Here is a 12131-nt window from a genome sequence, read left to right as displayed (position 1 = left end):
GCCCACTACTACAACGCCTGGCTCATGATACAAACTCAACAAACATTTGTGTAATTGCAGTGAAATGATGCATGGTCTGATACAATGAAGACCTCACACATTTTAACATGCTGCATGCTAGAAGACCACAGTGGCCTTCAAGAAGCCAGCAAGAGATGTTATTACTACATAACTAATGCCACCTACCCATTGTCAACATCCTCTTCTAACTCTTCTCTATTTTGGTACATAAAAATCCAACCAAGGTGAAACATATTTAAAAGATATCCTATGATCTCTCTAGTTAGTACATTTCAGGTCCTTATTGCGCCCCGTGTATTGTGAGATCCCAGCTGTGATGAATTATACTGTGGCTGCCACCGTATTATAGTTTCAGACAGTGGGAATCTCGGCCAAGTAGCCTTGGCGAATCAAGTCACCAAACCAACAACAGACTACCAAAGTTTCCTGTGTATCCTTACATGTCATCCCGTGGGATCTCAAATTACAGCTGTTGAGAACAAATTAGTAGTTTTTAAAATTGAAATTGGAACACACTTTTGCATAATAATCAGTCTTTGAGATAATAATATAGCACAATACATTTTTTAATCCATTCCTCCCCCAATCAGTTTAGTAACTTTAAGACCAAAGACCCAGGTCATGGTTTAAGTGAATTGCTAGACACTGTAAGTTATTTCTGCACACACATACTTCTTTAAACCAAGATTTATGTTTATCTTCACAATTTGGGGTTCACTATTTTCAAATAGAATAATAAAATCCAAGAATCCTTTCCCCTTCTCACTCCTACTTTGTTAATAAGCTTGAGGAGCCACAGCAAATGCAAATGGCCCTCCTGTTCTGAACAAAGTTTAAACTGGGCTTCTTAATATGTCATCAATTGCTCATGAGCAGCCATCAGTCCTCCTTGTCACCCTTGAATTGCATTAAATGCATTTTGCCCTTTGCCATGGAGACATGTGTGCATGTGACAAAATTATGAACAGAAGCAGCTATTTTTTTAAAAAAACACACGGATTAAACCCCTTGACTACATAGCCACACTTTCTATATTTCTGTAACTATAATTATGTAAACTGGCAAACTTTCCATTTAATTCACACAGTCTCAAACCTTGGAAGCCTGGTTATGGGCAAGATTACAATAAATGCCTATATTTCTTTGTGATCCAATGTTCATTCCAATGTATTAAAATTCTATCAAAATTCAACTTGGGCATCAAATTATTAAGAATATGGCACGTTACATTTGTGACTTGGTGGTGATTTATAACAATATTTACAGGTGAGAAACTTATCTGAAATTTATAGGAATTTTTATTATTATTCACAGTAATAATAAAATAATAATAATAATAATACTATTGGGGCAATAGCATCTATCTATCTATCATCTGTCTATCAATTTCTGTATCTGGGGGCGGTGGGTACTGAAGAAATGTGTCACATGCAGTTAACACATAAGAAGTAAATTCATTAAAAGTGTTGACAAGAAGTTTTTTGCTTGGTTAGTGTAGATCTGAAGGTAAGTTATACCTTTGTTTTGTTAAAGATGGCTCTTTTCAGCAGGATCAATATCTTAACACTGTGGTGTAGACAGTAATGCAATGAGAGATTCAGTGAAAAGTGAGGTTTGCAAGAGTATAGAGAGATTTAACCAGTGGGCTTCTGCTGTGGTATTGGCCCGGAGACAAGACTGGGATATTGCAGGTAATTCAAAAACAGAGCCGAGATGGTCAGCAAGACCAATGAAGACTGGACAAGGGGGTCATGGGCATGGTGACCATTCACCAGGTTTGGCCATTATGAATGTGGCAATATCTGTGATTTATCATAGAATTTAGAAGAACTAATCCTACCCCAGACCTATTCTTGCAGTTGAAGTTGAGGGCCAGCAAAGTATACTACCTTGAGAAGCAGGTGCCGTGAAGATAGTACAACTTGGGAGTGGTCAACACTGGGTGGGAAATGTGAACTGAGCTGATGTGAATGTGCAAACAATAACAGGAGCTGCATGATTTCTAGCCCTGCCCAGGAGACTGGTATCTCCTGCACCATAAACGTGTTAAGGAAAGGAGCTAAAAGAAAACACATGCTGATCAGAGCAGATATCATCACAACTGCAGTAATGGCAGCCAAGATTAAGGAAGAATACCTTGTACTGGAGAATGTAGAGTTAAATAACAGCAACTGTATAATATATACTGTTTCAGTACATATCACCACCTGGTAAGGGCATGTGTGGAGCTCAAGGGAAGAGTATAGAAGAGAGTTTAACTAGCCTCGGATGTCTATCTACCTGTCTACCGATTCCTATGAAGGGGGATTAGTGATAGAAGAATTAGTCTGATGTGGAACATATATTAGTCATAGAATTATACAAACATACATTTACACACCACAATCCTCAGTCCTTGTGGATCCAATTCTTGAAGCATCATTTGGCTTTCTGGCTACCCCAAAAATAAAAGCCTTGATGTGGATTTCAGTAGAGACTGCATTTATTGGGTCTGTTAGTCCAATCATTGTAATAACCCATGTTATATGATCTCTATCCATGCTTCTGGATACAACCAAGTCATATTTACACACAGAGAGCATGGCTGGATTAGGGGCCAAAGATCCAAGTGCATTTATTCCTCAAACAATTATGGTGTGCCCACAATCTGCCAGACAGTGTATTAAGTGCTGACACTGTGGTACACAAATAAAATAAAAGCTGATCCTGACTTGTAAGAAACATGAGGATTAGTGAGCAAAACAGATATGCTATGAGAGGAGCAGATTGTGACATGCTCTTATGAACAGATTGTTGAGGGAATGCAGAAGAGGAATTGACGAGCTCTTTGGGGGAATCAATAAAGGTGTCTGGACTGAGGTAATTGGATCTTGAGGGAGGAACAGAAGTCTGACAGTCTCAGAGGAAGGGTACTCTAACAAGGGAAGATTGGTGAATCCATCAGGATATGGTAAATGGCAGGGCCTACTTTGGAAGTGGCAAGAAGTTTTTGGGGCTAGAGTATACAGGGTTTGTTAGGTGCAGGGCAATCAGGGGAAGCTAGAACAGTAGTCTGGGCCCAGAGTTCTCAGACAGGAAATTTTCTCTGCTAAATGTGCAGTTAGAAGAAGGGGAAGAACGGATGGGAAAGGTGGAGTTTGAGGGGAGTAGAAGCTTGAAGAATCACTTTGGAGAACGGGAATGAAAGCTAACTAGAGATAACAAATGGAAGGTCAATTGCTTTTTAATTCTAACTCTATTAGGAAGTATTGTTACATAAGTCTTTTATACGCTTTGGGACAAAGTTCCTTAATCATTAACATAATAAATTTGGACCAGGCGATCTCTACAACTTTCTAGCTACACATGTGTTGGTATTAAATGAAAACACTCCAATTTATAGATGGAGAAATTAAAGTTCAGGGACAATAAGTGTTAAAAGTGAGAAGCCTGAGACCAGTGTAGCTGGGAGTCAAACCTATGTGTAAACACTCTAATTCCTGAACCTACTTCACTATGGTACTATTAGATGATTGCATATGTCATTCTTGACAGTACTCTTATCTTTCACTTTCATTAATTGTGCTCGGTCAAGCAAATTTCTTTTTTTGTATAAAAAAATACAGCATAGTCTTTATCTCTATGGTGTGTTTGGTAAAACTCAATAACTCAGAGGTATATAAAATATACAAAATGCACTGAGAAAGATGTTCCAGAAAACAAGAATATGGAAGTGGTGGATAAGAAAGCTGGTGACATCATTATGTTGCCTCTCTGTCTCTCACCTGGCACATCTGATAGGTAACTGTACGTCACTGACTCCATCTACAAGAAGTCTACTATAGCTGTCCTCTCTTTCTCATTGATTCCATTATTTCTTCCTGATTAGACTATCACCCAAAGGTGGTCTAAGACCTCCTGTAACTTCCCTACCTATGTGCTGCAATAGGTTACCTTCTTAAACTCTATATCTTTTTAAAAACATTTATTTTTCCATTACAGTTTACATTCAACATTATTTTGTATTAGTTTCAGGCGTACATACAGCACAGTATTTAGACAATCATATGCTTTACAAAGTGTCCCCCTCCCGCATACTTCTAAAACACCAGTTTAAAAGAATATAGGTACCTTTGTGTTCATTGCAATGCTTTTCACCATAGCCAAGATATGGAAGTACTCCAAGTGCCCATCCAATGAGTGGATAAAAAATTGTAGCACATGTATACCTTAGACCCCAAATATTATAAGAATCCACCATTCCTCCAACATTTAAAAGACACAACAACCTTAGCCTGCCATTCTGCCTTGTGCAATGCAATCCAAACTTCCTTTTAGCCTCTGCTGTACCTTCATGGTCCATCTTGTCCCTTGTTTCCTGTGTAGCTCATCAATATTTTGGCCCTGAACCTCAGACTCAATATTCCTTCAACCAGAAAGGATTAACTCACATGCACCTCATTTTAACATTTCTTGACCTGATCCCTGCTCCTCTACTTCTGATGCCACTGCTTTCATTTAGACCACCTTGAGTATCCTCATGAAGACTACTGGATCCATACAACTACATGGGCCAGAAGGCTTATTCCAGAACATACCTCTGATTAGGGCTGTTTCTTTTTATAGGTATTCTTTGAATTTAATTTACAATTTAAACTCTTTGGCACAGTGCTATGGACTGACTTGGGTGCCCTCCAAAATTCATATGTTGAAGCCTTAAATCCTCAGTGTGACTGTATTTGCAGATAGGGCCCATAAGGAAGTAATTAAGAATTAAGGATAAAAAAGATCATAATAGTGGAGCCCTGATCCAAAGGAGGAGACATTAGAGCTCTCTTTCTCATTCTCTCTCTCTCTGTTTCTGTCTCCATCTATCCCCAACCCTCATTCCTGAATGCCTGGAGGAAAGCCCTCCAAGGACTTTGAACACACAGCAAGAAGACAGCAGTCAACAAGCCAGCAAAAGAACTCTCACTAGCAGGCTGGAAACTTGATCTTAGATTCCCAGCATCCAGAACTGTGAGAAAACGTTTCTCTTGTTTACACCACCCAAACAATAGTATTTTGTTATCGCAGCCCATATGGCTGTTATGGCAGACCCTTCTGCCATAGAATACGGCAGCCATGCAATTTCTTCTATAACTTTGTTGGCATTGTCTTCTCTAGATTGATCTATCACCCTTCTACTCTGATGTTGTCTGTCTTAACACATCCAACCCCCTCCATTTCCCAGAACCACCATGCTGCCTCTGGGCCATGCACATGATAGTTTGGTGTGTCTGCGATGCCTGTCTCTTCCTTATGAGTCTGGCTAATGACTACTGTTTCTTCCAAATTGAACCAAATGGGCTAGGCAACCTTCTTATGTACTTGCGTGATATCTAATGACCACGTCTTCTATAAAAGTCATCGTGCTGTACAACAACGACCCATTTCCTAGTCTGTTTCCTTGAATGGATTCTTAGGAAAGGGGCCACTTTCTAAACCTCTGAATCCCTCTTTGCCTCTTAGGAATATCTGAATAAATTAATTATAATATTTTTAGTTTAGAGAGCACTAGACATAGACCAGACTACCTTCTCTCTCTGTCATTCATCAGCTGTAACTCTGAAAAGATTACCTCTATTTCTTTTTTTATGAACGTACTTACCTGTCAAATGACAGCAATACTAAGGTTGCAGGTTGTTGAAAAGGTTAATTGTAAAATTGTTTATAGTTATGGATAATATATTTAAAAAACTCATTAAAAGCTGTCTGACTCCAAATAAAATCTAACCATCCTTCTAGGGTCAATTCAATTCTACATTTGCAATGAAGCCTGTACAAAGATCAACAGGCAGAGCTGATTGTTCCCTCCCCTCTCCTTTTGCAGACGTTGGTTGTAGCTTAGCTGTAGCATTTATCAGTTTTCCTAACATTAGAGTGTCTTATACGTGTATCTGCTCCTTCTCTCCTGGGATAGGAGCTGGTGGGAGGGACCAGCATTTTCCATCTTGCCACCTTCAGATGCCTAAATGAGAGCCTCACTGACAGAAAGCATTATTGGCATGTACCGCATGAGACAGGTAATAATGAAATAAGTTCTGTGTACTGTGCTATATTGTCTCTAACAGATTTTAGATTTTTCAGAATATTCTTGACAATTTATTTTTTAATTGTTATATAAGTGACTTATAACATTATATTAGTTTCAAGTGTACAACGTAATGGCTAGATATGTGTACATAGCATGAAATGATTGGACACAGTCAGTCTAGTTAACATCCATCACCATGCATAGTTACAATTTTTTTCTTGTGGTGAGAACTTTCAAGATCTACTCTCTTAGCAACTTTCAATTCATCAGTCATTTTCCAAATGGCAACCAGAACTGCTTAATTTGCCCCAGTCTTCCCATTTCTTAGTTATTTTGCCTTTTATTGATTGGGGTTGACCTATAGGTTATAAATCCTTGGTAAGGGCTCACTTTTGGCTTTAAATGGGATTTGAACTCAAATATGAGATTGATTTTGTCAACCCAGTCAGCTAGCAAATAAGAAAAAGCACACCCTTCTGCTTTCTCCAAGCTTCTAGTCTCCCTCTAGGGCCCCCTATTGTCTGCACCTAACAGGAACCCAGATGGTAAAGGAGAAATGCTCTCTGTGGAGTCCCTACCACAGCATTACAAGGAAGAACATAAAGAGACGCGTTAGCTGACAGACAACTGCCCATTAACTGGCACACTGATAATTAATGCAAGTGAATGAACCTTTTATATTGCAGTCTCGTAGCTGGTTCAGTTTCAATCCAATGCTTTCCATCCATGAACGAGTGAAGCTTTCATTGGTGGTGTACCAGTTAGGGGATGTCAATCATTGCCAAATTTGTTACCAAGGCTTTCGCTTCTAAAGTAGAGTGCATGGTCTCCAAAATGGGTTTAAAGGTCTGTCTTTCAGGAAACTACATTAAAATAAAAGAAGAAGCTAGGAGCAAGAAAAGGATTCTGGAAAGCACAATTAAATCCTGGGGAGACTCGGTTTCTGCTGTCTGATGGCAAAAGTGGTGTGAATTCCAGCATAAGTGCCATTCCAGAATGAAAAATGGTCCTTCTGCCAGAAGACCGACTGGTGCTAAAGCTTCTGTAATTAGAACAGTACTGAGTGCCGGGGGACAGCACTCAGTGCCTGACAATGAAGCGTGTTACTTTGATAAATGAATTACTAGCACTATTCTGCTGACTCCCAAACACGACACTCAAGGTGGCCTCAGCTAGTAAACAGGGGTGGAAAACATATCCTCACACATTTGCTTCGTGCCTGAAAAACAAGTAATTTAGGAGAAGACATCTGGACACACAATTTGAACGGAGCTCAGAGCCCATCAAAACATGGATTTCATGGCTTGGCGTCTGGCTGCTAAGCAACGGATTTCTGACATCAAAACAGAGTTGTAAAAGTAGGATCCTGGTGCCAACTCCGGGTATTTCTCATTGAAAAAATAAGAGCCATGAACATTTTTCTCTAGGTCTTTAGGTATCCGATTTCCATGGGTTAGGAGAGCTAAGATCATTTCTCCTCTAGTCTAGAGTGTGTTTTCCACATTCTGAAGTATTAGGTGGAGACTAGCTTTACAGTTTTGAAGTACTCTCCAATGAATAAGGGTCTTATAGTACTTTTTTCAGCCCCCTAATTAATGGCACCCTTTTAACACACATGCTTTTCAAATATTTGGTTCTCATCAAGTTCAATGTATATACCAGAAGGCCAGCCACAAACTAAATGACAACTGTTTTACTAAAAGTGTGCTTCTGCTTGGTGACGAGGCCAGGGAGGGCTCATGTAAAATACTTTCCATGTGTAGACTAGTTTGTGAGATAAATGTTATTATAATACCTATTAAAATTAAGATAGACTGTCAATTTTTTTCTTCCTTTGCTTTTATCTATTTAAAATATACCAGTGGGTTTCAGAGCTTGTAAAAATAGGAAATGGTAGCTACTCAAACTAAAAACAAATCCAGAAAAAACAACAGACAGGTCATTTAGCATCACTGCCTAGGTTCCCTTTCTCAGGGACGCAATTAGGAAAGTTGTGGGGCAGGTGGTAAGAAGTAATGAGGTTGTCTATTAATTTTTACTTAAAAAACTACAGAATGTGCACTGGTATTAAAAAATGAAAGTGAAGCATTAAAATGACCTACTCTTTGGAGCAGCTTGCCTACAAAAGTATTTTTTTCCTCTGTCTTTAGAGAACTTCCTTCCATAAACTCTCTGAAGCCTCCTTCTTGGCAGCCTCTTGTGATGTAGCAAAGCAAGAAATCCAGACATGGAAAGTTGCATGCGCGCGCACGCGCGCACGCACACGCACGCGCGCACACACACACACACACACACACACACACACACAGAAGAACTTGGAAACTAAACAAGAAAGAAATAGTGTTACAGGAGAACTTCATACTGAAGGTTACAAAGCAGAATGTTCTTCCGTTTCAAAGATTAATGTTGTGCAGAGAAATTAAAGGATGGCTTCCAGGAGATCATTTCAATGAGGAGAAAGAGTTTCCATTGTGCATAGCGCAGTGTCCTGCCTGGTTCTCCCCCGACCACTGCCCTCTGCTGTCCCTGTTTACATGTGGTTTACATTTATGTCTACCCCATAAACCGCAAGTGTTTCTCTTCTCCAAATTTATCAACACTTTTCCTTCATACCAAGGGTGCCTTCTTACAAAAAAACAAAACAAAACAAGAATTTGGTGGTAGAGTTCGGTGATTCTAAAACCTCCTGCAAGCCATCATTGAATTTCCTGTCCAAGCTCTGGTTGCTCCATTTCATCCCATGATTTTGCATAATATTTCAAACTTTCCAATCCTTCCTCTATCCTGCACCTCAAACACTTAAAGAATGAGCCTTAAAAGGCGATTCTTACCAGTCATCTGAGAGGCATAACTGCCAATCAGAGCAGAGTTGTGAAAACTGAGACTCAGAGCTCTGAGCAAGCCAGGCTCAAAACCCGCCCAGACTTTGTGTCTGAATGTCACGCTTACATGGTGGTCTAATGGCTGTGCAAATAGAGATTGTGTTCTTCCCAGAACCTCTGGGCCTATAAAGATCAATTTCTTTTCCTCCCTGTAACCATCTTCCTTAAAAGAGGAAATCCTGGGAAAACATTCTTCCCCGGGTCTTGACTTTTCGCCCAGATCTTTACACACTGGGGCTTCGGAAACATCATCCAAAACCCCAAAATGTAAGCTGGATGTGACCCTTCACAGGAGCAGGCAGAGCCTGCAAAGGAGTTACTGAGGAGCCTTGCAAGATTGGGCTTCTATATCCTCCTCACCCTCCTGCATTTTTTCCTTCCCAGAAATGTAATTCCACCAGGGTGGACATGTAAGAACTTCATTAGGAAACCAGATTGAAAAGAGAGTCCTTCAGTCATGAGCTCTTCCCTCAACTTAATGTGGAAGAGGTTTAAATAAGAATGTGTGGACATTACAAAGGAGGATCATGGATAAAAGTGACTGCAGCGGATGAACCATCAAGCCTGTTTTATGATGTTGGACAAAGTTCTAATTTGGGGTCCACTGGAACAGGAGAAGATCGCTGATTTCAAAGACAAACTTGTTTTCCCCTTTTCCCACTAAGTTATCTACATTTTCCCAAACATTTTGGTCCCCTCTTATCATATGCATCTATGACATCCTATCTCAGACTAGAGACATCCTGCCTGGTTGACTGATTGACTGATTGTCAAGCAGGTCTGGTTCTTTAATGGGGGAGTTTGCTTCTGGGGTTACCCTGAATACAGGAAAGAGCTGGAGGCCGGCTAGGTTTCATGCCAGAAGCAATTAAGCACACCCAAAGTGGCAGGTGGTTTGTGGGAGAAACAAGGCCGTCAGGAAGGCTGTCCCATTGACCTACCTCGGTCAGTGTTTGAGCCACCCGTCCAGGCGGGACCTACCTCGCGAGTGAATAGGATGGCCGCATCATAGTGCTCCTCGTGGTCATCCCCCAGCTGGTTGTGCTGGTGCTGCCACTTGCAAAAGTTCTTCAGCGTGGTGGCCGCGTTCTTGCTCACCTCCAGGCTCTTGTCCTTGTCGCCCAGCACCACCACCTTCACCACGACCAGGCGGATATGGTTCTCGATGCTGGCGTGGCTGTACAGCCTGTTGGCGATGGAGGCCAGGGTCAACAAATAATGCTGCAGGCTCCGGCCATACATCTGCACCATGGACGTGTCAGCCACCAGGAGCAGCTCCACCTGGCGGGCCCGGGAGATGGAGCGGCGCCGCCGCCGCCACCAGGTCTGTGGTCCCCGGTCCCCATCCGACGAGGGAGTCGACTGGTCCAGGAACTGCGGGGCCATCGTCCAGCGTCGGTCAGGGCTGCTGTGCTGCGGTTGGCGCTCGCGGGGCCTTGGCGGGGACGCGGGGGTCTCGCAGCTGGTGCGCGGTGGCAGGGCCTCAAAGCTGAATCCCTCGCGGGTGTAGGCGTGCAGGATCCTCGCGGACCCATCTCCATACACGCGCCCGGCCTCAGCCTCAGCCCAGGGCCCGCGCAGCAGTGGCTTCAGGGTGTAGCGCGCGTGCTTCACGGCGAAGAAGCCGTCCAGACCACCGCAGAGGTCAAAGACAGCCAGGGATCTGGGGCTGCCGTCCACCGTACCCCGATAGAAACAGTGGCCCCGGTGGCGCCGGGTCGCGTTCGGCCCGCCTCCTGCGGGCACAAAGCCAGCGGCGCCCACCGAACCATCCCGCTCCAGGTCCAGGAGGAACCTCCGGCCGCCCGCGTAGATGAGGTAGCCCACCTTGCCGCCGCCGGAGTAGATCTGGTCGATGTTCTGCACGAGCCCGCCGCTCCGGCGCTGCGGCGCCAGGGGGTGCGGGTGGCCGGGAGGCTCGGCCCGCTCCTGCGCCTCCTCCCCCTGCCGCCGGCGGGGCTGGGCGGCCGCTGCAGCAGCCGGGGGCTGCCCGGCTTTATCCTGGGCAGGTGCCGCGGCGGGGCCGGCCGCGAGCAGGGGCAGGCGGAGCGCGCCCAGCAGCAGGGACGCCCACCCGAGCAGCATAGTGCGCTGCCCGCGGGGAGGGGCTGCGCGGAGGGGACTTTATGGGTATTTGTTATTCGCTGTGGAAGTTACCGGGCCGGGAGGTGGGGGCACACACACACTTGCTTGCAAGTTGAGTCAAGAGTCGGAGGGAGGGGGACCCAGCAGCAACGCCAGCCCGTCCGGGCCGCGGTGCCAGCGTGCGAACTTTTCTTTGTTGGTTTGGAAAATGTTTGGATTCGTGCTCCGGAAAGAGGGGAAAAAAATTAAAAAGAGAAAAGCCAGACTAGGGAGATTCAGCAAGTACGAGAAAAGCAGGAAAAACCCCTAAATCCTTCCCAAATGCAGCCACTATCGCTGCACCAAGAAGAGTAAGGAAGGTGCCGCGCACCAGGCGGGCAACTAGTGCGCGCTGTCTCCCGCCCCCTTGCTGCCCGGGACCCTTTGGCAGCGGGGATTCCAAGCTCCGGAGCCCACTTTCTTTTTATTTTGTGGGTTTCCTTGACTCTAATGAAACCAGGAGGAAGAGAAGAAAGAGAGAGAGAAGGAAAGAAAGCCTTAAAAATTAAAACAAAAATGCAAGGGGCGGCTTGCAGCGAGCCAGTGAAGCGGCGCGTCCGTGTCCCTTCGGATGCAGTGTCGTCCTGCCCGCCGTCATCCCCAGTCCGCCGCTGCGAGCGCAGAGAGCAGCGCGAGCGCTGTGAAGATGCGAGGAGGTGGAACAATGAATTTATAGCGGCATGCCATCCTGCAATGGCAATTTCAACAATTCGTCACTGCAAGCTGCCTCTTAAAGGGAGAGCTTCCCCCACCACTCCCACCCTTCCCGGTCCGCGCCTAATCAGATGGGGGAGGGCGCGCGCTGGGCGGGGGTTGGGGGGGTGATCGAGGAAAAAGGGACCGGGAAGGAGGAAGGGACCTGGCGGTGTGGAAGGAGGGACGAGGGAGGGAGCAACGACAAGGGGGAAAAAAGTATTTGGGGAAGAAAAACAGATTTCTTTGGCCTCATTTAAAGCCACAGCCGCTCCGGATTTGTTTGATATTTCACAACGAATCGGGGTTGGCTAACCTCGGCTTACCTCATCTTCTGCAGGGATGTTTGGTGTGTT

The 12131-nt window shown here is 44.2% G+C and overlaps 1 protein-coding gene across 1 annotated transcript in view; it reads right to left on the bottom strand.

Annotated features, from left to right (window-relative positions):
• The window catches only part of ADAMTS5 (ADAM metallopeptidase with thrombospondin type 1 motif 5), a 41650-nt gene extending 29870 nt beyond the window's left edge, over nucleotides 1–11780 (bottom strand). Inside the window, exon 1 of the mRNA XM_054579489.1 lies at nucleotides 9940–11780. Coding sequence (XP_054435464.1) covers nucleotides 9940–11043 — 1104 coding nt within the window. The 5' untranslated portion in view covers nucleotides 11044–11780. The remainder of the gene's footprint in view (nucleotides 1–9939) is intronic.
• Nucleotides 11781–12131: the final 351 nt, after the last annotated feature.

This window comes from Pteronotus mesoamericanus, unplaced genomic scaffold (assembly GCF_021234165.1).
Source record: "Pteronotus mesoamericanus isolate MK-2021 breed Mesoamerican mustached bat unplaced genomic scaffold, CSHL_Meso_final contig_116, whole genome shotgun sequence".
In the NCBI taxonomy this organism is placed as follows: Eukaryota; Metazoa; Chordata; class Mammalia; order Chiroptera; family Mormoopidae; genus Pteronotus; species Pteronotus mesoamericanus.
The sequence above is the reverse complement of the archived record's forward strand: the minus strand, read 5'-3'. Positions and strand labels throughout refer to the sequence as shown.